The sequence below is a fragment of the Apteryx mantelli genome, chromosome 8, assembly GCF_036417845.1.
Source record: "Apteryx mantelli isolate bAptMan1 chromosome 8, bAptMan1.hap1, whole genome shotgun sequence".
In the NCBI taxonomy this organism is placed as follows: Eukaryota; Metazoa; Chordata; class Aves; order Apterygiformes; family Apterygidae; genus Apteryx; species Apteryx mantelli.
This window is the reverse complement of record NC_089985.1, coordinates 8,707,999-8,730,295: the sequence shown is the minus strand read 5'-3', so window position 1 is coordinate 8,730,295 and position 22,297 is coordinate 8,707,999. Positions and strand designations below refer to the sequence as shown.

Genomic DNA, 22,297 nt, shown 5'->3' with positions numbered 1-22,297 from the left:
TCTGCCACGAGACGTCTAAAAATGCATTCGCATGCTGCTGCACTTCCTTCAAGAAAAGCAGTAATTTCCGTATTTCCATTTGGGAGAAACGTTTTCTTCTGGAGGACACCCAAGGACTGCGTGTAGGTCCAGTGGTCCATTTGCGCTCTCTTCCAGCTGCTCATTAAGTCGCTAAGGGTGTTACAGTTTTGCACAGTTCCTCAAAACAGAGACTGTGTCCGCATTTTGTGTGCGTGTGCGTTGCACCTGCAAATTGCCGGGCAATTTTATTGCCCAGCTAAATTTTTCTCGTGGCCCGTAAGGGTGTCACTTTTGGATCTCCAGTGCAGCTCAGGCTCTCCTGGAGTGTGTACGCTTTTCATCCATAGAGCAGTGCAACGCGGTGGGGTTTTTTTTCCCTTTGTTTAGTTCCCTTACAAATTATGGTTGACGTGAGTGAGAGTTGCTCTCTCCACCTTATAAAGTGTAGTGAGAGAGAGGCTGTAATTTAGGCTTTAATCTCGCCTTGGAGGCATCTAACTTCATGGTGGGGAAGTCGGCAGTCTCGGAAAAACGTGCCGTCTCAGCGTAGCGAGGTCCGCTGGGGCAGCGGGCTCTTTCCTAGCACCTGGAGTCTGCCTGAAAAAGGGGGACCTTCAGATCGCTTAAAAAACCCGTGTGACAGCTGTGGGATATGGCTCAGAGACCAAATTTGGTGATGGGAAGCGCTGGCTTAGCCTGGATCCTGCAACGTGCAGAGCCAGGGGTTTTGATCATAATGACTCACCTTATGGACCGTGGGGGCCGTACTGTCCTCTGGTTGGGTTTCTTACGCTTTTTTTCTACAATGACAGAAAAGCGAGTTATTTTTCGCGGTGGTAAAACCTTAAAACTGGATCCTGGCCTATTCTGGACCGCGCACGGGTGTTTTAAAAGGAGAGAAGCTTCCTACGGGTGCTGACGCTCTCCCTTTGCTTTGCAGCATGCACATCTCCGAAAGCCAACAGGAATTCTTCAGGATGCTCGACGAAAAAATTGAAAAGGTAGGAGTCCGGCACCCGCGCGCGTGCGCAGGCAGGCAGGCAGGCCTGCCCGTGGGCACCCCGAGGGGGCTGCCAGACCCCCGCGCCGCCGCTCGCAGGGCCCCGCTCTGCTCGTCTCCCGCTGGAGCTCCTCGGGGTAGCTGCCCTCCCCGGAGGCCGTGCAGACCTGTGCCCAGGCGCTGGGCAACCCCCCCTCAAGAGCTGAGCTCCACATTTTCCGAAGAAGGGGGGTGAATGAGGCTTTGCCTAGCTCGGGATCTTGACGGCAGCTTTCATTTATGGATCTTAGTGCTTTCCACAAATCTTCTAATTGAGGGTAATTCCTTGTGAGATGGTGGAGAACTTTTGTATCACGACACAGGTGGGAAACGGAGACGGTCAGAGGTTAAATGGGCTGCTTGGATCACCTTGCCAGCCCCGAGGAGAAGCCGGGAGAGACCTCTCTGCTCTTGGTCATACCCTCAGCTGGTGTCCGCTCATCAGTGGTTCTTTAGGTTTCGCATTTTGGAGCTGGGCACCTTACCTGGCATTTGATGTTAAACATTTGATTCCCCAGCTGGAATAAAGTAATTCCTACTCCCGAATGGTGATTTGGGGTTGCAGAGAAGGAGGGGAATTTTGACTTGGACAGCTGTGAATTTCTGCCGTTTTTGCCCACATCGCTGGCGTGTTACGCTGGATAATTTGTTTTGCAAATTTGTTTTGCTTTTGTCAAATGTATTTTTTTTTAGAGTAGCATAAAATTAGAGAGGAATAACAAATATTTCAATTCACTCAGACAGTGTGTGGCGATTAGATTATTCAGGGAGCTGTTTTCATGTCTGGAGCTGAATTTTTAATTATGAGGGGAAAAAGAATAAAAAGGGCCGAGGACTTTGTAGAGTCTCGGGAAGAGTGTTTCCATGTGAGCAATTGACCGGAGCAAGGTTTAGCTTAACCTGTGGCATTCCCATATGTGGATGTAAAAGCAGAATTTCTGCCTGTATTTTTTTATATTTTTATTTTTATTCTGCTATAGAGCTAATTCCCCTTTGAATTAATGCGTTGACCCTGTGAACATTTAGATGCTTTTCCTGCGGCGATACTGTGCATTCCCCGCCGCGGGCCGGGATCGCGCTCGCGGGCGCTTGCCGGTGCTCCCGTGCTCCTTTTTGCAGAGGCGGCCGAATAAGATGAATTGTACAGTTTTGCCCGTCGAAGGGAGGAAGGCAGCTGCCGCGCGTTTCGAGCTGCCGGCAGTCGAGGAGCTTGGCAGGGGTTAGCGCACAGCTGAGCATGGGATTTGCTTTCTGCGCCCGAGGAAAAACTCCTACTAAGAGAAGTTTTGTTTTTAATTAATTTTTGCCAGAAATGCATTGGTTTTGTAGGTATCTGCCAGAAGTGCCGGAAAGATGGGAAGATAGGAAGATTCTTATTTGATCCTTAAATAGCATTTTCAGCCTGTTCTCCGGGGAAGGGGAGGATGGCGACAGAAAAATTAAAAGCATTAAATCACTGCGCGGCTCGCCGGTTACAGCCGAAGTACCCACCGCAGTGGGAGGTTCGAGCAGGACCCAGGTGGTGGTGTGACGGTCGTTTGGTCACCGCAGCCCCAGCAGCACCGGCCTTGGGCTGGAGACGGGCTGCCGGTCACCGAGCCCGTGAGCTGTGTCGGCGGGAATTCTGCGGTCAGGAAGAAAATACCCCCTGAACTTGCCCCGAAAGCCCGACGGCTGTTAGGGCGGCTCGTACGAATGACCAGCAGCCGTTCGAACGTGCACGCTACGCGCTGGAGAGAAGGTCCGATGTGTGTTTTGGACTCACGGCAAAATGGTTAAATGGGCAGGAAGGCTGGCTGAAATACAGTTTCTGCCATCAAGGCGTGAAATCAGAAGAGAAGGAGCTGATGTTTTAGCAATTGAAAATATGAAGTATTTACGAATCCCGGAGATCAAGGAAGCCTTAATGAAACGATCTAGAGCGTTTCTTTAAAGGGGAGCGAGTTAGGTCCGCGTTGGGTTTGGGTTCTGCTTGATGTGAAGCCTGGATGTGCAAAGCGTTATGAGAGAAGAGAAGAAGGAATTAAGAAGCCGGTGGAAGGCCTGAGAGCTGTTGCGGGCTGGGTCCTGTCCAGGACTGTCTGCTGGGTCGGTTGTGCATGTTGCACGATGCCGGGATGCCAGGCTCACCGGCGCTTCCGTGAAAGCGTGAAACAAAAGCAGTGTTAAAAACTGTGAGCTGTAAAATGCAAAACCACAATCCAGGTAACCTATATTGGTGGAATTCATCAGTGGTCGTGTCGTCAGAAGCTGTTCCCTCCGTAGCTACACTGCCTTAAAAATAGTAATAATTGCAATGCACACACACTTCAAATGATGTCCCTCCTTCTGCTTCAGCACGTTGCTTTGCGCAACTGGAGGTCACTTTGGTGGTTGGGCGGTTTGGGTTGTTTTGGGTGTTTTTTTTTGTTTTTTTTTAGTGTAAAAGAATATCATCAACCACGTAGGATATCCTGGTGGAGGCGTCAGGATCCCAGCGCTGTCGGGCTGTGGGGGAATTAGCTGCTCGCTCTCCTCTGCTCTTTGGTGTGAGCTGCGGGAGAGGCACTGCAGGCCTCTTCTCGTTGCCTTGGACTCGCACGCTTGCGTTAAGGCATTTTCGTGGTCCGCTACAAAAATTAGAAGTCCGGATTTTGGAACGGCAAGGGAGGAAGAAAGGGTTTCCTAGGAATTAGCTCGGCTTGTATGTATATGTTCCTGCTCTTCTGATCCTTAACCCAGCTAACTGACACCGCGAGTCATTGGAACTCGTCTCCGTTTAACGGCCCTTGTATTGCGGTCGCTCGGCGGCGTTCAGGGCCCTGCGGGAGGAAGAGGAGCTGCGGAAGGACTCGAGCGTTTCGCTGCGCTGGGCTTTGCCCGCGTCGCTGCGGCCGCGTGCCGTCCCGCAAGCGGGCGCCCGCTCCCCGGCAGGCGGCAGCGAGAGCCGGGACGTGCTTTCGCCAGCCACGTCCGACCTTTCCCACCAAAATCCGGCTGCCTTTTGGAGGGTCCCTTACCTTCACCAGTGCCTTTTTCTTTCTATCAGTTATGCATCTGCTTGCACATGTTCTCCCTCAAGAAACACGCCGTCACCTATGTTTGCATTTAAATACTACCGGATACTGTCTACGTAGCAGAGCTCATCTTCTGCCTGGCCATTCGCATGGTCCATATTTTATTTCCGTTTCCTTCAGAAGGCCTTAGCTGCTTTGCAAGCTGCTGAGCTTGACTCTTGGAGCGGCATTTTGCCCGGTCCCACCACAATAATTTCCCATCTGAAGCTCAGCAGGCTTCCAGCTGATGGCAGGCATGAGCACTTGGGGTATCGGCTACTCCAGGGTCCATCAGACGTCCTTCGAAACAACCAGGGGGGCCAGAACGGGCGTTTGCTTAAGGTATTTCTCTGGATTGGGGCCACAGGGCTTAGCAGGACCAAAGCAGATCTCTGCTCGGCAGGTGGTGAGCTGGAAAGCTTGCCCGACCTTCTGCCTGAAACGCAATCGAATGCAAGCGCCGTTAAGTTTTCCAGCATCCTTTTAGCGTAGTTTCCCCCAATTCTGCTCTTTTTAGGAGACTGAATGTTCTGTACAGGCGTTGGCTCTCATTGAGAGCTCACTCAGCGAAGTGCCGCTGCCCGGACAGGGGAAGCCTCCGCTTCGCTTTCTGCTCGTGAGCATCTCCAGGGCGCCAGGGCCGTTTCTCACGTGCTTCCAGGCGAGCAGGTCTTCGCCCCCGGCGACCTGGGCCAGCGTGCCTCGAGCCCTGCAGGGCTGAGCCCAGGCGCTTCGCGTAGGTGTTTGTGCTGGAATTAAGCGTGGGCTAGTCCAGGAGCTTTCTGGTCTTTCTAGTGTAACTGGGTCGTGTATGTAGAAAACCCGGGATAGGTGCCGTCATGTTACGAACGCGTCTTCCTTCTGTATCGAACAGTGCAATACTGCGCCCAGCTTCTAGCAAGGGTTTTATTCAGCTTCGAGCATGGGAGAGAAGGAAGCGGCCGTGCAAACTTCAGCAAGCGAAGCGGCTGCAAAAGCCTACGTTGTTGCTCCCTTCCTCCGCCTTCCCAACAGCTGGTGAGTCGGTTGAAGGCTGCTCTGGTGGCTGCATGTGAGGGGGAAATGCAGGCGGTCTGCAGCGTCGAGCGCCCCAGTGCCAAAACACTGCGGTCTCAGGCTGCAGCGTGGTGCTAGGACGGCTCTTAATTTTCAAACGGGGCATTGCCTTCGCCTGGGAAGTCCATGGGTTGTTGGTTGGAGGTCTCTTCTGCTGGTTTCTTCCCGGGATGGTGCGTAGAAGAGCTGCATGTCACGCTTCAGGAAAGCGTGGGAAGTATTCCTGGTATTTCAGCCAGCGTTGTCACTCTCTCCCCCTTTCAACCGTGCTGCTGCTGCCTACACACGCTGAATTGGAAGCAGAAGGCTGGAGAAGGCTCCAACGCCGGGCGGCCTCCCGCGCCGGGCGATGACTGCACGGACCCGGTCCTCGCCCTGAGCCCGGGTGGGGAAGCCACCTCCTGGGCACCAGCGCCAGCAGCCCCTTCTCCCGCAGGGCCCAGGCGGAGATCGGACGTGCGGCGGCGGCTGGCTGCCCTTTGTTTGCCTTCGCGGAGCGGGCGGGAGGCGGCGCAGACTTGTTCGGCGCATTGCTTTTGCGAGCCTTTCCCTCCGTGCCTCTGCGGAGCAGCGTGCTGCTGTGTTGGGAATCGAACCGAAAAGGCAAGAAACGGCAGGAGAAAAGGGGTGGGGAAAAAAAATGCAAGATGGGATTAAATGTTTGGGGTTTATTCAAGCTTTGGTGGCCCCTCGTGCAGAGCACGGCAGGGGCGGATGGCCGGTGGGCTCCCTCTTCACCAGCGCGCTGGGGACCAGGTGACATAATCCCCAGCGGCGCCCTGAGCCTCGGACGTTGATGAAGCTGGTGGTTTTGTTGGTTTGAAGAGTACGTCCTGGGCCTTGGCCTAAAGGAACCCAATGGATTTGGGCTTCGCTGCAAAGTGTTTCTACATTCCTTCAGCTCCTCTTTTTTTCTGAATCAACTCTTCTACTTAGAAATGTTTCTTTTTGGGTCAGTGCTGAACCGAAATTAGGGCTGCTTAGGCTTCTTTTTTCCCCAACCTGCTGAGCAAGCCCTTTTACCAGCAGCATTTGGCCGTCGAGCGCAGCTAAAGATCCCCGCAGATGCCTGGCAGCGCAGCTCATAGGGTTACGTGCGTGGTGGCCTTTGCTTGAGAGCTTGTGTTTCGTGGTGGATCGGAAAGGTGGCCTCCGTCAGGGCACAGCCTTTTGTAAAACGGGTTTGGAAAACAGTTCGTTGAACCCCCTGGGAGTCAACAGAGTGGATGGAAATGCTGAGAGATTGACAGTACTGGAACAGGTTCCTGTTTGGGTTTCACGGAGATCTTCCAGAAATGGATTTAGGAGTTGTGCAGACTCTTTTCCCTGGTTTTCAGGCTTCTGCCCAGCTCTAAACTTAAATCTCCTAAGTTTACGGAACTGAAATAATAGGTAGTTTTGAAGTCCTCCGTTGCTTTTTGTCACTTCTGTTTTCAATCAATCCTTTACAAACATGGCTCTTTTCTCTCTCCCTCTCTTTCAAGGGTCGTGACTATTGTTCAGAAGAGGAGGATGTCACATAGTGCCAATTCTGCCCAGCGAAGCAGGAATACTACTGTGTAAATAGATTCCAACCCCGCCGAGACCTTTGGGAAGTCTTCTAGAGCGAGCAGCACTACATAGCGCAAGAAGATCATTTCCACATTATATGCTCCATTCAGTTACAGTGTTTCTTAATGACCAGACGAGGAATATTGCTAAGAACTCGTATGGGACCGTTTTTGTTGCTGCTAGTTAAAACTTGTCGCAACTTTCCACTTTTTTCCGTGTCCAGATATGCAGCAAATCCTTAAGGTTAATCTGAAAGACAGTGTTGATCTTATTGAGGCTTCGGGCCAGTTTTCTATCGGATGAGGTAGTGTCTTACCAGGCTTCCATAAGTGAACGTCCAAGCGTCTAGGAAACACCCCTAAGCTGTCTGTCAGGCCGCGTACGGGCCGGCGTGCTTGTTAATGCTGGTGATTTCAAGCTTTGGAGATGGGATGTTTTGCCATGGCAGGCCTCGTTTCTCCGCTGGGAAGAAGCGGAGAAGCTAGTATCCATTAAAAGCATGTTATCACTGAAATACTGGAAGTGATGCAGGAGCAGGGATTTGTATTTTAAGAGGAAAAGAGTTTTCATTTAATAGGTATCTTAATCAAGGACTAAGCTTGCAGTACTGGCTTTGCTGAGCACGAATGGGAGTGTGATCACAATCATTTTGAATCTCTTTTTTTCTAAGAAAATAAACATTTTACTGTTTTTATGTATTCTTGTCTTTTACCATTCATACGATGCAGCGTTTTAAGAGCCTGGGGAGAGGGAAGGCAGAAGCGGCCCCCCGCATTTACGACTCCGTGGAGCGAGTGTTTTAAAGCAGCTCTGTGCCGGCCGGGGATATCTGTTGCGTGTGCTGTAAAGTTTATTTTTCCATATTGCACAAGGAGGATATTACCTTCTCAAAAGCAAGATGTAATATTTTTAACAAAAACTGTCATGAGTAAGAAAAAAAAAACTTAAGAAAAAAAAAGGCACCTTTTGTATTTATTCTTTTAAAGGAGATGGTTGTTACCTGTACAAACAGCTTTTCTCCCTGCTTTGCTACAGTATGACTTCCTTGAGTTTTTCCTACTTTTCCTAACACATCATCCTCATTAGGTCTGTTCTACTTTCTCAGTGCTGAAGAAGCATCTAATTTGTTACGAATCCTTTGACGTGATCACTGTCCTCTTGTGCATGATTTTTTCTTTTTTCCCCATAAATTATGTGAGCGCTCGAGCAGGTGGCCCCGCTGAGGAGTTTGAATTGCGTGCTTGAATTACTTAAGCAGTTTAATTAATAAACAGTCTTAGGATTTGATCCCACAAATCCTTCTCTCGAAAGTGCTTTATAAAGCCTTCTACAACAGCGGAGGAGTGATGGGATTGGGTCCTTTCTTCTAGCATAGACTTCATTTTCTAAATGATGAAGGTCTCATTTATAAATTTCCCTATACAAATCCTATGTATAAGGCATATAGTGACCTAACATGAAGTTTCTGCTGGCCAACTAATAGTTTTAAAGTGATTTCCCTTACCATTGTGCAGTAAATTGGGACGGAATTGGGGACTTTCTTGCCCATTCAAATCGGGTCAGAAAATCATAGGCCCTGGCGTATCTTACGCTGTTAAGTTGCACAGAAAAATGCTGCTTTTTTTTCATCTGGTCTTTTTTTTCCCTTTGCAAAGTTCTAGCAAATTGCATTAGTGTTCTAAATATATACTACCATTTCTGTGTGGCCGAAGACCTATAATAATGTAAGTGGATTACTGTGGCTTCCAATGCAGCTCTCCTCAAAGCTGCACCTCCAGATTGCACCCATCAAATATATTTGGGATTGCGGAAGAGCGGAGAGTGGGAGAAGAAGTAGAACTGCTTCTATAGGATGTACTGCTTCTTATTTGTAAATGGGTTTTTCGAGGTTTGTTATATGGGAACCACTGGAAAAAAAAAAAAATCACTCTAGGCCAAACTGATTGATTTAGTAGGCTTAAGTGCCGAGTCAACTTCTCGGGGGCTTAAACAAAATTGGAGCGAAAGGGTTTTTGTGAGCGAACTTCTTCCATCGGCACGCGGTTTCCTTGCTCCAGCACCTTGGTGATTTGTGCTGACTTTCCTTTTCTGGCCAAATTTTAGTGGCCTCCTGCGCTGGGGATGGGGCTGTGCCCCGGCATGGGGCAGTTGGATACCTGCGGTCGGCGCTTTGGCTTGGAGAAGGAGACGTCCCGGTGAAAGCTGCCGGTCGCGGTTTAGTCCAGACGAGGTATCTAAAACAGCACATTTCCGAAAAGCTGGAGAGAGACGCGGGTGGTCGGGTGCCGTGCAGGAAACACAGGCACTGCGTGGCCAGCGTGCGCAGGAAAGTGGACTTTGGCCCCCGAGGAGGAGGCGAGACCCCCCTCCCGGCCCTTTTTTTTTTTTGCCTTCCGGCAGGATTTTGGCAGGGCTCAGGACTAGAGGCTGCTTCTTGCCCTAGTTCTGCTCTCTGGGCTGATGGGTTTCGGCAGCGCTCGGCACCGGCTGAATTCCTGCGAGGTGGGTGGGCCGCGCACCGTTGTGTGTTGCATTGCTGCAAGACGCGGGGGCACCTGGCGTAAGGGAAAGGAGGCGGCAATCTGGACTATTGCACGTGGTTGGTTTTCCTCTTTTTTTTTTTGCAGCATCTGTTTTAATTGCTGTAAAAGTGCCCAGGGTGATGCCAGGTCCTTGCCGTGAAGCAGGGCAAGTATTTTAAACTCTGACTTAAGAGACTTGTCCAAAGATAAGGACAAATAGGTAGATGAAGTGCTAGAGAGGCATGTTTGAACTCCAAAAACCTTTGCAGTCGTGTTAAAAAATTAGACTTCAGGCAAATACTCACTTCTTGGCTATTTCACTTTTAGCAAGCTTATACAACAGTAATTATCTGTCACTTCGATTTTGGAGCTGGAGATGACTCAATCCCAAGCTGGCCCGGTCGACACGCTTGGTCTTTGCAATAAAAGAGCCTTCTGGCTGTTTCATGCACGCGTCCACTGAGGAATGAATTTAATATGAGCTTTAAACAAAATTGAGGCTGATTTCTGACTGCTGTTGGCATTTTTTTCCCCCGCAATGGTTTTATAGTTTGCCTTGGGGATCAGGGTGGCCGGTGTTGCTTTGCGTGCCACCGCAGAGGCCCTTCATCATCTTTGTGGCTCTTTGCTGGACTTGCTCCAGAAGGTCCATGTCCTCCTTGCACTGGGGAGCCCAGCACTGGACCCAGCACTCCAGGTGCATCCTCACCAGTGCTGATGGAGGGGAAGGACCAGCTCCTGCGACCTGCTGTCAATGTTCTGCCTAATGCAGCCCAGGATACTGTTGTCCTCCTTCACTGCAAGGGCCCATGTTCAACCTGGTGTCCACCAGGACCCCCCAGGTCCTTCTCTGCAGAGCTGCTCTCCAGCAGCTCAGCCCCCAGCCTGTCCTGGTGCCTGGGGTTATTCCTCCCTAAGTGCAGGACTCTGCACTTCCCTCTGTTGGACTGCATGAGGTTCTTCTCTGCCTGTTTCTCCAGCCTGTCCAGGTCTCTCTGAGTGGCAGCACAGCCCTCTGGTGCATCAGCCGCTCCTCCCCATTTGGTATCATCATCTGCAAACTTGCTGAGGCTGCACTCAGTCCCATCATCCAGGTCAGGAATGAAGATGTGAAGCGGTATTGGCCCCAATATCAATGCCTGGAGGACACCACTAGTGCCTGGCCTCCAGCTGGACATCTTGCTGCTGATCACAACCCTTTGAGCCCAGCAGTTCAGCCCATTTTCACTTCAGCGTCTGCTTATCTCGCCCGTACTTCATCCTTTGGAAGCAGGGTCTCTCACGTCCCGCTCTGTGCTTGAATCAGGCGAACTACAGGCTGCCCGGCCTCACCGCCATCCCTGGGAAGGTGATGGAGCAAATCCTCCCACGAACCGTTTTCAAACACATGAAGGACGAGAAGGTGCTCGGGGGTAGAGCAGATGGATTTCTGAAGGGGAAATCGTGCTTAACCAACCCGATATAGCTCTCTGCAGTGAAACGCCTGGCTCAGTGGATGACAGGAGAGCGGTTCATGGTTGTCTATCATCTCGACTGTAGCCAGGCTTTCACTGGCTCCCGTAACGTCCTCATGAGCAAACGGATGAAGTGGGGGCTAGATAAGTGATCTGGGGTGGCCAAAACCAAGTGGCAAATAGCACTTGCATGCCTGGGAAAATCGAAAGCCTTGTCTGAAGTCAAGTTTTTGGGGCAGCATCACCATATTTTTATGGTGGTCAATGAGCAAGTCCAGAGCTGTTGACCTTCCTACCTATGTGGCCTTATTGATAATGATTTTCAAGTGTTTAATATTAGAAGGCCCTGTACTGGATTTATGATACCTCTGAGAAAAATCTCCTTTTCCAGTAAAATATTTCCTTTTCCTAGTTTAATTCCATAAATGTTTGGGGAAGGGGGGGAGGACAAGGAGGCTGGAGGATGGGTTTTTCGGAGGGGCAGGATATTAGCTTTCCTGGGTGGGGAGGAGAAATTGAGGCCAAGCACCCGAGAGCCTCAGTAGCCGCCGAAGAAAAAAAAAAAAATTCACGTTACAGGATTCTGCGGTCGCTGGATCACGTGTTCAGCAAAATCAAGTGGAGCCTGACCCAGCTGAGCTTGGCAATGGGAAAGCTCAGAGAGGTTTGCTTGCATCTTTGCTTTAAAACCAACTTTAGCTTTTTTTTTTTTTTTTTTTTAATTAGTATTATTTTTTAGCTGCGCACCTCTGCCTAACGCATTCAGGTGAGCACCGGCTTTGAGCTCGCGGCTGGCCTGGGCCGGGCGAGCCGTGCTTGGCCGGAGGAGCCCGCCGTGTGTTACTTGAGGGTGATGCTCTGCCTGCTACGTAATCCGCTACGGGGTTTGATAGTAGCGACAGCCTCACCCGTGCTGGCCCGTTAACACGAGGCGTTTCCTTGAGCCCGGAGCACCGGGCCAGCGTGCTGGGCTGGCGTGCAACGCGGTGCGCGCGCACGGAAGGAATAACTGGCGTCGTGCGCGGCGGCAGCGGTTCTTTGCCCCCGCGGGAGCCGAGTGGGAAGTCTGTTCTTTCTGCCTCGAACGGTTCTTGAGAGCAGAAGTTCTCGAGCGCGAGAAGCGAGCTGGCGCTGTGTGGGAACGGAGCGGTATTCTCAGGTTTTTGGCATTCTGGTTCCTGCGTCTATTAATAACCCCCCCGAATGAGTCACAGGGAGACGCGCTTATTCACCGAGCTGCCGCCTGAAATAGCAGCTCCGCAGTTTCCTACGACGCCGTCACGCCAGCGTGGCCGAGCCCGGCACCCGCTCGCAGCGCCAGGCCCCGGCTGGCGAGCGGCTCGCCCGCATCAGCCCCCGAGCGCCCGCGGAGAGCCGCACGCGCCGCTGCGTAGAGCCTCCGCGGGCGACGTCCCCGGCTGGAAGGGGCTTTTTTGACATTACTCGCTGGCTCTGGTTTGGGGGCGCGCGCTGATCTCGGGAGGCACCTGCGGCCGCGCGCGCAGCGGCTCGGCGGCCGAGCACGGTGCGGGGTTGGCCGAGCCACTTGGCCGAGCTTTGCCGGGTGCTGCGCGGACGCTCGCTCCGAGAGGGGCGGCAAAGCCTCGCTGCCACTCGCTCGCCCCCGTCTGCAGCCGCTTCACCCCGAAGCAGGCGTGAATCCGTCCGGTGCGGGGGCCGGCGAGGCAGCCGTCCCGTCCCGTCCCGTCCCCCCCCAGCAGCGCCTGGCCGGAGCCACAGGGCCCCGCACACCTCTCGCCCGGCCCCCGCTTGCCGCGAAGAAGAAGAAGGGGGCTCCGGGCAACGCGACCTATTTCCTCTTCAAAAAAGGCCCCGAGAGGCTGCTGCCGTTGCCCGGCCGGGCTGGTTTCCCACGCCCCCGCGCCGGCCGCAGCCGCAGCTTTTCGGAGCAGGGGAGGACACGGAGCAGCGGCCGAGGACGGACCGCCGGGACGCTCCCGGCCCGCCGTGGGCTGGGGGCCCCGCTGCGCCCCCTCCGCACCCCCGCTGCCTTCAGCGCCCCAGCCCGCGGAGGGCAGCCGCAGCCCCTTCGGGGAAGCGGGCGCTTCTCCCCCCCCCACCCCGCTGTGCCCTTTGCTCCTACGAGCCAACAAGGAGGCGGCAGCTCATTTCCAGGCGGCGCCGGCCTCCCCTCACGGCCCGAGCTGAAGCCGCAAGCTGCGCTGATGGAGCCGTGCAAGGAGAGTCCCAGTGCTGGAGCAGGGACTGCGGCGAGGTGCCCATCACCCCCCACGGCGCTGCAGGAGCTACTGGTGATTTACAGGCAGAATCAACTGAACCTCCACGTGCCCACAGCCACTAGCCAAGGGGATGGTGCGTTTTTAAGGGCATGACCTTGGTAGATTCCCTGCAGACTAGGATGCTTTTTGACTACCTAGGCTTAAGGACCTCTCCAGGGAGCAGGAAGGCAGAGCACGGCTTTGTCCAAAATACTCCAAGCCATTAATTCCCGATGTTCCCTTAACCATAGGTTGGGGAAGTTAGGTAATGCTTTCTACTTACACTATTCGTTGCTGAAAACAATGATGTCCACTTGAACAAAGACTAAAGTCTAGGGCTCCTGCCTCTTTGAGCACCAGCAGTGCTCATATTTAAAAGGGATTTTTGCAGTTCGGCATTCTAATTGCAGGAACAGATGCTTAAAAAAAAAAAAATCAGTCATAGAAAACAGGTTGAAACAGTCCCAACGAGATCAGGTTGCTCCAAGCCTTTCCGGGGAGGGGGACGCTGCTAACTCACCCTTGACTCACAGTCCGCTGGCACCCCCCGTTTTTCTGTGCAAAGCCGCTTCCCAGCCCCTTTGGCAGCCAGGACGGGGTTACGGCAGCCCAGCCGCAGGCCTCTGCCTTGGCCCCGGGGAGGTTGCTGCACACTCCGCTCCATCATTACGCTTGTTAATAGTGTTTCACATCTTTATTCGTGTCCCCAGTAATAGGCTATAGCACCTAGCTGGCCTTTGCACTGCTTGTCCAGCTGGTAGCTAACCAGGTTTCCTGTAGAGACACTACTTGCTAAAGCCAAGGTAAACCACCAATGTGGCTGGGCAATTCAGAAATCAGTGTCGATTTAGAACAGCTTGACCAGAATATTTACATTTTATTAAATCTTTACAATCAATTATAATCAAGTACACAATTATGTACACAGATTATATACATTTTAGCCCAGACTTTTACATCACAGTACATAGTTGCCCTTAGAAATATTGTATACACTTATCACCAGACAGTGAAACCCAAGGATAGTGTTACAGCACCTGTTATTAGACATCTTTCATAAGAAAATATACGGCTGTAAATTGGGCTGGCTAAAAAAAATCTTATAAAATCTGAACATACAATATTTCATTCACAGAATGTTATTTTTTTCTATGTTCTGACTGACGCCTTTTGCATAAGATGTCCCGTTTTAACTTCCCAACGTACACGTACTCGTGACTAACGCCTTCAGGTACATCGGCAGGAGGAGGAGAGAAACGCAGCCGGGCTCACTTTAAAACTTCATTAAGAAACAATAAATGTAAACAATTGAGAATATTCCTCTAACATCAACTGAGAAAGCAATTGGCTAATCGGAATTATATGGCAGGGAGTAAGTGCGATTCCCATCTGCGATCCCCGAATTCTTCGGTGTTCATACAGTCCAGACAAATAAAGAGGCGATTACCGAAGGCTGCAAGAGTCGTATTGCCCATTTTAAAATTTGTAAAGCTCGCTTACTCCCCTCTCCAGAAGTTCTTTAGGATTAATACATTCTTTTCGCTTTTTATGATGACAGTGACAGAAACTTCCTTTTCAGAACGATATGAAAAGGCTAACTAAAACCGATTTCCCTGTGAGGAGTTAAAAAAAAAAAAAAAACCCAAAACCCCTGAATAAAACTGTCTCCCGAATTTTTTCTTCTTTCCCCAAAGGTCAACTTTACCTGATTCGGTTCTGTAAACAAAGTGTAAACCCCACTTGTCAAACACGGCTATGGCTCTCATGATCATTTCAAAAGATGAAGTAAAACAATCTTAAACAGCAACAAAAAAAAATGAACCAACACCCCAAAGAAAGGAGGCAACGTGTATCTGAGGTAGGCCACCACCAAACAGACGCTCCCAAATCCACACCGAATTCTGGGATTGTTAAAAAATCCCTTAAGAGGAGAGACAACGTCTACTGCTTTATCAATAGGTGTAGACACACAGTAGTTAAGAAATAAAAATGAGTTTGCGGTGGCAGGGAAAGCTAATCTTTTTTAAAAGAGTTTTAGCTCTAAAGATAAATTTTCTGCAGATTAAAAAAAAAAAAAAAAAAAGCTTTAGTTGTTAGATGGACGGTCTCTACTCCTAAGGAAATTCCGCTTCCCCCAAAGACCTAACCAGTAGGAAGACGCAGCCCGCGCGGAGGGCGGAAGGGCGAGAACGCGCCCTTGTGGCACGACGCACGGGCGGCCGTAGGCAGCGTGCGAGGGAAAGCCGCCGACCGCACCAGCACCGGGGCTCATCCTGCCGCCGCCGGCGCTGGGCCGCGCAGCCGGGCGCGAGCGCGGCCCCAATGGCGCATCAGGGCTCCAAGTAACCAAGGACACTTAGGAGGCTCCCATGATCAAATTGCTTCCGTGAACAGCCCCACATAAAACAAATATTTTTTTTTATATATATATATATATAAATAAAAAAAACCTCTCAACTGAAAAAGCTCAGCTGCTTTAAGCTCTACTCATTCAGCTCAAACCTCCATACAGTTATTTGTGCAAAGGAATCGTAACTACAATTAAAAGCTAATTCATTTTAAAAGGACACTTATTCCACACTATTCCGCTACTGCTTCATTTCCTCCTCAAAATTACCTCCTACTCTAACGATTTAAAGTTACCATTCGATTGATGTGTAATATTCTGATCGACTGTCATGCTCTCAAAAGGTGCCTGTGCGTTTTGGTACTCTTGAAAGCAAGTGTCATTAAGTATACATGTATACAACATTTGCCTGGGTTCTCGCCATTCATACTGTACACCAATATACATAAATAGATACAGTATGGCTGTACTAATTAACGGTTGCATATTCAGCACGCATCATTTCACCAGCTAAATTAAAGGTGCGCTTCAGATGGGGGCTTTTTCTTTTTTTTTCCACTGTAAAGATAAACCTTCATTTTTAGCCTGGTGCAGCATATAGGCAGTGTTATTTTATTCTTTAATATAAAACAATCCTTTGAATCATAATTCACTAAAAGCAGTTTATATAAATCAAGTTCATTAGTTTTTGGCAGTTTCTTTGGACACAGTCAAAACGTTTCGCAGTTGTTTAAACATCCCCATTTTAATTTAAACAAAGTTTTTCATAAAAGGGATAACAAATCAGGACTCACACTTACCTGTAACAAACTCCCGAAGCCCAGAGTAACCTATCAGTCATTCTTTGACTTCACACCACTAGACTTTGAACTATGGAATCAACAGCCAAAATCGCTGCACTTCACTACTGGCACTGGCCTCGTTGCCTTACGTATCACACGTATAGAAGTTGCATATAAAAAGGACAACAAAGTCAAGCTGACTGTTAGAAGGAGAACTTGGAGAAAAGGAAGATTTTGTTAATTCTGATCTAATTCTGTTTAGTCTCCTTTCAGAGAACGTTATCAGGTCCGAATTCGGTGTCTTAGGCTAGACTGAGTTTTTCAACCTGGAAGGCCAAAGGAAATACCAGTACTGAACGTCCCTCTTGTCCCCTTTACCTTAACTCAAGTACAATTTTGGTGACACGCTGTGAACCTTTACCTGGTAGACCCCAAGTCAGTCTGTTTCCCTGAGGGAGCTTGCTAACCAAGTACACGCCGCCTTTGGTTTATACAGTGTCTCGATTTGAAATTAGAGCAGAAGGGAAAAACTCCCAGTCACCTTAGTCATTCCTCAGGGTAACAGATAGGAGGGATGAGCAACATGACTGTGTCTCACTATGATATGTCAGAACAAAATCAAATTGCTTCTAGCCGTGTCTCAAAGACGCTACGACTGGAAACGCGTGATTTCACCTGTTGCTACCCATGAAGGCTTTCGATTCAGTATAGATCGGCGAAGCCGCACCTCCACTCCAACAAAAACGGTGACTGACCTCCTGCCTTCGAGTGCTCTCGCCGATAAGCGTTAAGTGGTATGTTAACCCCACTGCATTCAACTTTTGCCTTCCAGAGGCTACAGGAATTTGGCCTCTCGGAGCCTGGAACGCAGATGTCGGGCTCGTTCGCTGAACGAGCCTCCTGGGTTACAGCACCATGCAATGGAGCCATACAAATGCTTCAATTGCACATTCCCATTTTTAAACAGGAAAAATTAAAATACAAAGAGCACGTGCTGGATTTCTATGGTATTTTCCAGGTGAAACCTGGCTGCTCATCACAATACTGAATATGTTTCCTAGTTCTCTCATACCAGGGCCTCTCTTCTACCCAAAGAGTTCTCCATTTGTTTACTAACAAATAAGTTATTATTACAAGTCATAGTTCATCTTTTTCCATCATTTCAAATGCTTCTATATCTTCATTCCAGTCTGCTAATATGGATTCCATAGGTTGGACTTTATTATCCCAGTTAGCTTTGGAGTCTGACTCTGTCTCAGTCTTTTGTTCCTGAGCCTGGTTATCCACTTGTGCACATTCTGGCTCTTGAGTACTAGCCTCATTTTCAGGGATGTAAGAATCCTGATTTGAAATGGAAACACTGTCACTGTCTGCGTGAGCAGGAGATAAAGGATCAGGCTGAGTAACATCAGAGTTTTCTTCTCCTTCAGGCTCCTCACTGGCCAAGCCAACATCCTGAGATGCTGAAGTAGTCTCTTCTGAGCTCTGCTTATGTGAATCATTTTCAGACAAGTTCTGGTCCATACTGTCCATTTCCAAGTCTTTAAGCGGGGGGAAGGAAAAAAAGTGTTTTGAAAAAAAGCTAGGAAAGCAGCATTTTATTATGCATTTCAAATGCAAGATCACTACCTTCAAGGAAGTGCAGACTTTCTGTTGATATGAAGACTTAACGTTATTAAGGAATAGATTTTACAGAGGGGAAGACATTTAAACACTAAAAAAGGCAAGCAATATAGTGAGACTAGCTTCTGATCCTCAAACTCGACTAGTGGTTTCTGGACCAGTGCTAGTTGCCACTCTTCGGTCTTAAGCAAATACTCTAACATCCACCGTGTGCGCGCTGAATTTTTATACTGGATTTTAAAGCACTCCCAGATCCACAGCCAGGATCCCACATCTAAGCAAGTGGGAGACGCACAGAGTTATGTTGGTTTACTAAACTGTGAATTAAAGAGAGCCAAAGCCGAAGTGCCTCCCCCCTCACACCCCTATTCAAAGCAGCCAACATTCATTTCTCAAGTAGGGATTTAGGTTTTAACTTTACGTGAGCTCTCCAATTTAACTAGTCTGATTTCTTTAGAATTTAATGTTTGTAACTAATATATAAGACAGGAGTTCTAGGGAGTATAACTTCATATAACCTTTTTAATACAGGATACTTACTGCTATCAATAATGTAGTTTGGAATCGTTTTACCTTTAAAGATTGTTGCTGGGATTCCAAACGAAAGCACAAGGAGGGGGGGAAGAAGCACATATGCATTACAAATTCTCAAATGCAGAACTGTCTTTTGCGTTTAGTATTTTATTACAGCAGCCCAACTATAGTTATAATAGGAAGAATTTGTAAGCCGCTATGATGGAACAATACTGTAGCTTTCAGGCCATCACCTCTGCAAGTGTATAGAAGATAAGTGTTGTCACCAGTGTCCCAGAGACTTGTTCTCTACATACTCTGCTTGAATAAAACAATGCTACAAATATTTAAATGCTGTCCAGAGGAGGGTTTACAAAGGCAAAAACCTAGAAATCTCTGCCATATGCAAGCATTTTAATTTGAAATGTATTAGCTTGTAGTTGTCTTGTATTATACAGGAAAAAACATCAAACTTCTGAGGTCAGCAGCCTTATTTCTCGTGATAACCACTTTCCCTTACATAGGCAAAATACTCAGCTCTTTGCTTTTGGGTACTGAGAATGTCACTTGGGAGCTTGATTAAGAGAGAGGCATTTACAATGTGGGACACTGAAAACACTTAAATTATTCCTGACGTGACTTCAAAGCAGATTATGACAAAAACGGTTCAAAAGGAATCCAAAGGGCTGTATTGTCTTGTTAGTCAAACTGACATTTCACTTAAAACAGCACTTCTGGACCTTAAAAGTAAAATTTGAGGCGGGTGGGGGGTGGCAGGGGACAGACATCTCAGATAATGGCTTTCATATGAGAAGCTAATACTAGTGTCAAGCAGAAAACTAAACTTACCAAATAACTCATTTATACCTTTAGGTATCAATAAAAATCACTACTATACGTTTCATACTGTGCCAACTGGCACAGATGGAAGCTAAATATGTATGTATTAAAAAAAAAAAAAACACACCACACTCCAGCACCTCATTCTTACCTCTGTCTTTTGCTTTGTCAGAAAGGAGCACCTCTACAGCCTCATATTCCCGAATTGCATCCAGTATAATATTTCCTTCCTTGTTGAACAGGAAGAGCATGGGAATCGTGATATCATCTGTATTCTTTCCATCACCGGCCATTTGGAAGAGAGGAGCAGTGTCACTACTGCTTCCCTCGTTGTCATCTAGCCAGACACACATTAAAAAAAAAAAAAAAGAAAAAACCCTTCTATTAGATAAAAAGACCACAACTCCGAACTAACGGACTTGGAGCAGCTTTCTATTGCCCAGTCACTTAACAGGATTCCAGGTAGAAAACAGTCAATTGGTTGTTTAAAAAAAAAAAAAAAAAAAAAAAAAGAGAGAGAAAGCATGTGTACTTCTTTTCTTTAACATATACTTTGTATATTAAGACTTCCTCAATAGTTAGCAGATAACTAACATAGTTAAAAGATAGATACTAAGCAGACAGTTAAAAGAGTAACTTCTAATCTGCAAAGACAATCGCTCATCTCAATTCGTTTGGCTGTGTTTCTTGCACAGAAACTGGACATAAACAAAACATTTCTTCATCTTCTGAGATCACAACTTCTGTGCTGGAGTACTGACACCTCAGAAGATTTAACAGTTTCTTGTCAGCTTTCCAGTATCTCCAAATCTAAAAAATATAGGTCACGTTTACACAAGAACTTAAGTTTTATTTACCAATAACAATGCCTCCTATTGCTCCAGCTTTTTGAATGTTTCGTGCCTTTTCAGCAAACATACACTGGCCTCTTTGCATCAGAGCAATTTTCTCTTTCACTGCTTCAGGATTAGTGATCTCTGAGCAGCCGTTATATGGCTTAATGGTTGCAACAAATCCTCTTGTCTGTTTGGGGGGAAAAAAAAATTGAATTAGAACGCTAGGCTCAAGCTTGCAAAAGTTTCCTAAGTCTTTTAGTTTCTTCAGTTAACCCAAAGCATTTAGTGTATTCTGTCACTTTGGAGAGCCTCTACCCTGGAGCCTGAGCTTTAATTCTACGAAAGCAAAGACAGACTATGTGAAAACTTAATTCTTTCATCCTTGTATTTTGACTGTACCTACTGCCTCCAATAGGAACTGTTGCCTGTGCGGTATTTTCTTCTTCCATCTAGATGCAGCCCTTTATGACAGTTTGCGTAAGAACGGCCTAAATTTAAAAGAGCTAACTTTAAAAAGGCTTCTGCAAATTCATGGATGATATAGTAGGAAAACCTTCCCTTAAGTGAACATCTCTTAAGATGTACACATGACAAATTTGTTTCAATATGTATCATATACATAGTACTATAGTCACACTATATTAAATCTTACATCATGACTGATTAACTGAGCAGCAGAGCACAGGCTACGGACTGATAAGCCACTCGCCTAAAAGACTATCTTCTGTCATTGCTGCATCCTCTCATTTTAACTACTGTAATTAAACTAACCTCTAGCTGACCAACCTGAAACAGCATCAACACTACAAAATTCAGGTTCATGAAAGAAAAAGCAACAGAAAGCTTGGAACAGATCACATGGACATCTTGCATACCCCGGCTTTGTGTTTGGACAAGTCCATTCCAAATTGCGCTGGCCCAGCAGTCAAGACCACCCTGCCGAAGAACGGATGGGAAACGATTTGAACAGCGCGAGGAGGTAGCTGTTGCTCTTTCTGTTGCTGACTGGATAGTTCAATCATTTCCTGCATGAACCGTAAGCCATCTTCAGCATCAAGTGAACTTGCTGCCTAAGTAGTTTTAAGGAGGAGGAAAAAAAAAAAAAAAAAAAAACACATAAAAAACAAGAAAACAGTTTCCTCTTAAGTGTTGACGAACTTGAAAGGAAAAAATAAATAGAATAAAAAAGAGCCCTGAAGTTGTGATTGCTTTGACTGCTGTTTACACTGCATGAATTGGTACTTCAGTGATTCAGAATAATACTCTGTTTCTATATCAGTTTTCTAACAAAACACTACTGTTGGCAAACATTTGATGCTACAAAGATTTTAAAATACAGAGCGGAGGCTCACTGGCATTCATTCATCATCTCAGATAAAAGAGAAGACTGCTGAAAAGGAATATTTAACTTTTTTAATGTCTTCCCCACACTGCAGGGTAAAATATAGCTAGACAGATCAATCTATTTCCTAAACAAGTGGGAATACCTCAAACTGAAAACTATTATTTTCGGAAAGGATGCTGTTAATTACACTATTTTGAAATTCTTTTATGAAAGGAATGGTGTTTCACTAAGGTAAACCTCTGGTTTCCATCCCCCATACTGTACCTAAAAAAGTTAGTATTGATTTAACCAACTTTAAATCTTTCAAAGCTGATGGATTTACAAAATACTAGATATAGAGAATATTATGAAATATTTAGTACTTAATATTTTGGGGGGCACATTTGGAAGTGAACTAACTTTTAATTTCTAAATATCAATTTTCAATCTACAAGCAAACTATCCTCCACAGCCTAACTCAGTAGCTAAATATTAATTTGCAGATATTCACAGAACACATGCAGTTACCGTAATGTTCTTTTTTATTGACCAAACTGTCATTAGGGTGCTACGGAAAAATAACACTAACTCAAACATGTCACGCAAACTTTAGGCTTAAAAAAACCCCACTCTTTAAATTTAAAGTAAATAGTAGAGAAAACTTTCCAGGTATGAATCAACTGCAAATGTATATGTAGCAATAGCTAAGGGAGTCAGCAGACAACCAGAATTCTATCTTGTGGACGGCCTCCACCTAATTTAATGGAGGTTTGATAAAAAGTGCTGCAAGGACAAAAAATTTAACAAGCATCATCCTATTAAGTATAGTCACATATCAAGCTCACATGCCTCTCCACAGTCTGGCTGCCTCTCCTGAACCTCTAAAAGTGTCAAAAATCATAAGTGGTAGGATTTTACTAAGAATTTTCAAAAAAAAGTTACTGTTGGGTCTTACTTGCACCGCGTGCTGCACTAATTGCACTCTTCCATCTTTGAGATGAATCAAACTGACTCCCATCTTCTTCAATATCTCCAAATGCTCAGGATTACTGGCCATGAAGTCTCTGGCTCTCAGCGGTGGTTTTGGTCCACTTCCCAAACTCTCTTCTCTGCC

The 22,297-nt window shown here is 47.4% G+C and overlaps 2 protein-coding genes across 5 annotated transcripts in view; one reads left to right on the top strand and one right to left on the bottom strand.

Annotated features, from left to right (window-relative positions):
- C8H1orf21 (chromosome 8 C1orf21 homolog) overlaps nt 1-7,400 on the top strand; it is a 90,289-nt gene extending 82,889 nt beyond the window's left edge. For both annotated transcript variants that reach the window (XM_067300410.1, XM_013956329.2), the window contains exons 5-6: nt 962-1,022; nt 6,636-7,400. In XM_067300410.1, coding sequence (XP_067156511.1) covers nt 962-1,022; nt 6,636-6,674 — 100 coding nt within the window. In that variant the 3' untranslated portion in view covers nt 6,675-7,400. The remainder of the gene's footprint in view (nt 1-961; nt 1,023-6,635) is intronic.
- Nucleotides 7,401-13,775: 6,375 nt separating this feature from the next.
- Nucleotides 13,776-22,297, bottom strand: part of EDEM3 (ER degradation enhancing alpha-mannosidase like protein 3) — a 31,591-nt gene continuing 23,069 nt past the window's right edge. For all 3 annotated transcript variants that reach the window (XM_067300543.1, XM_067300544.1, XM_067300546.1), the window contains 5 exons: nt 22,139-22,292; nt 20,735-20,929; nt 19,881-20,046; nt 19,175-19,360; nt 13,776-17,588 (listed from right to left, as the gene is read on the bottom strand). In XM_067300543.1, coding sequence (XP_067156644.1) covers nt 17,185-17,588; nt 19,175-19,360; nt 19,881-20,046; nt 20,735-20,929; nt 22,139-22,292 — 1,105 coding nt within the window. In that variant the 3' untranslated portion in view covers nt 13,776-17,184. The remainder of the gene's footprint in view (nt 17,589-19,174; nt 19,361-19,880; nt 20,047-20,734; nt 20,930-22,138; nt 22,293-22,297) is intronic.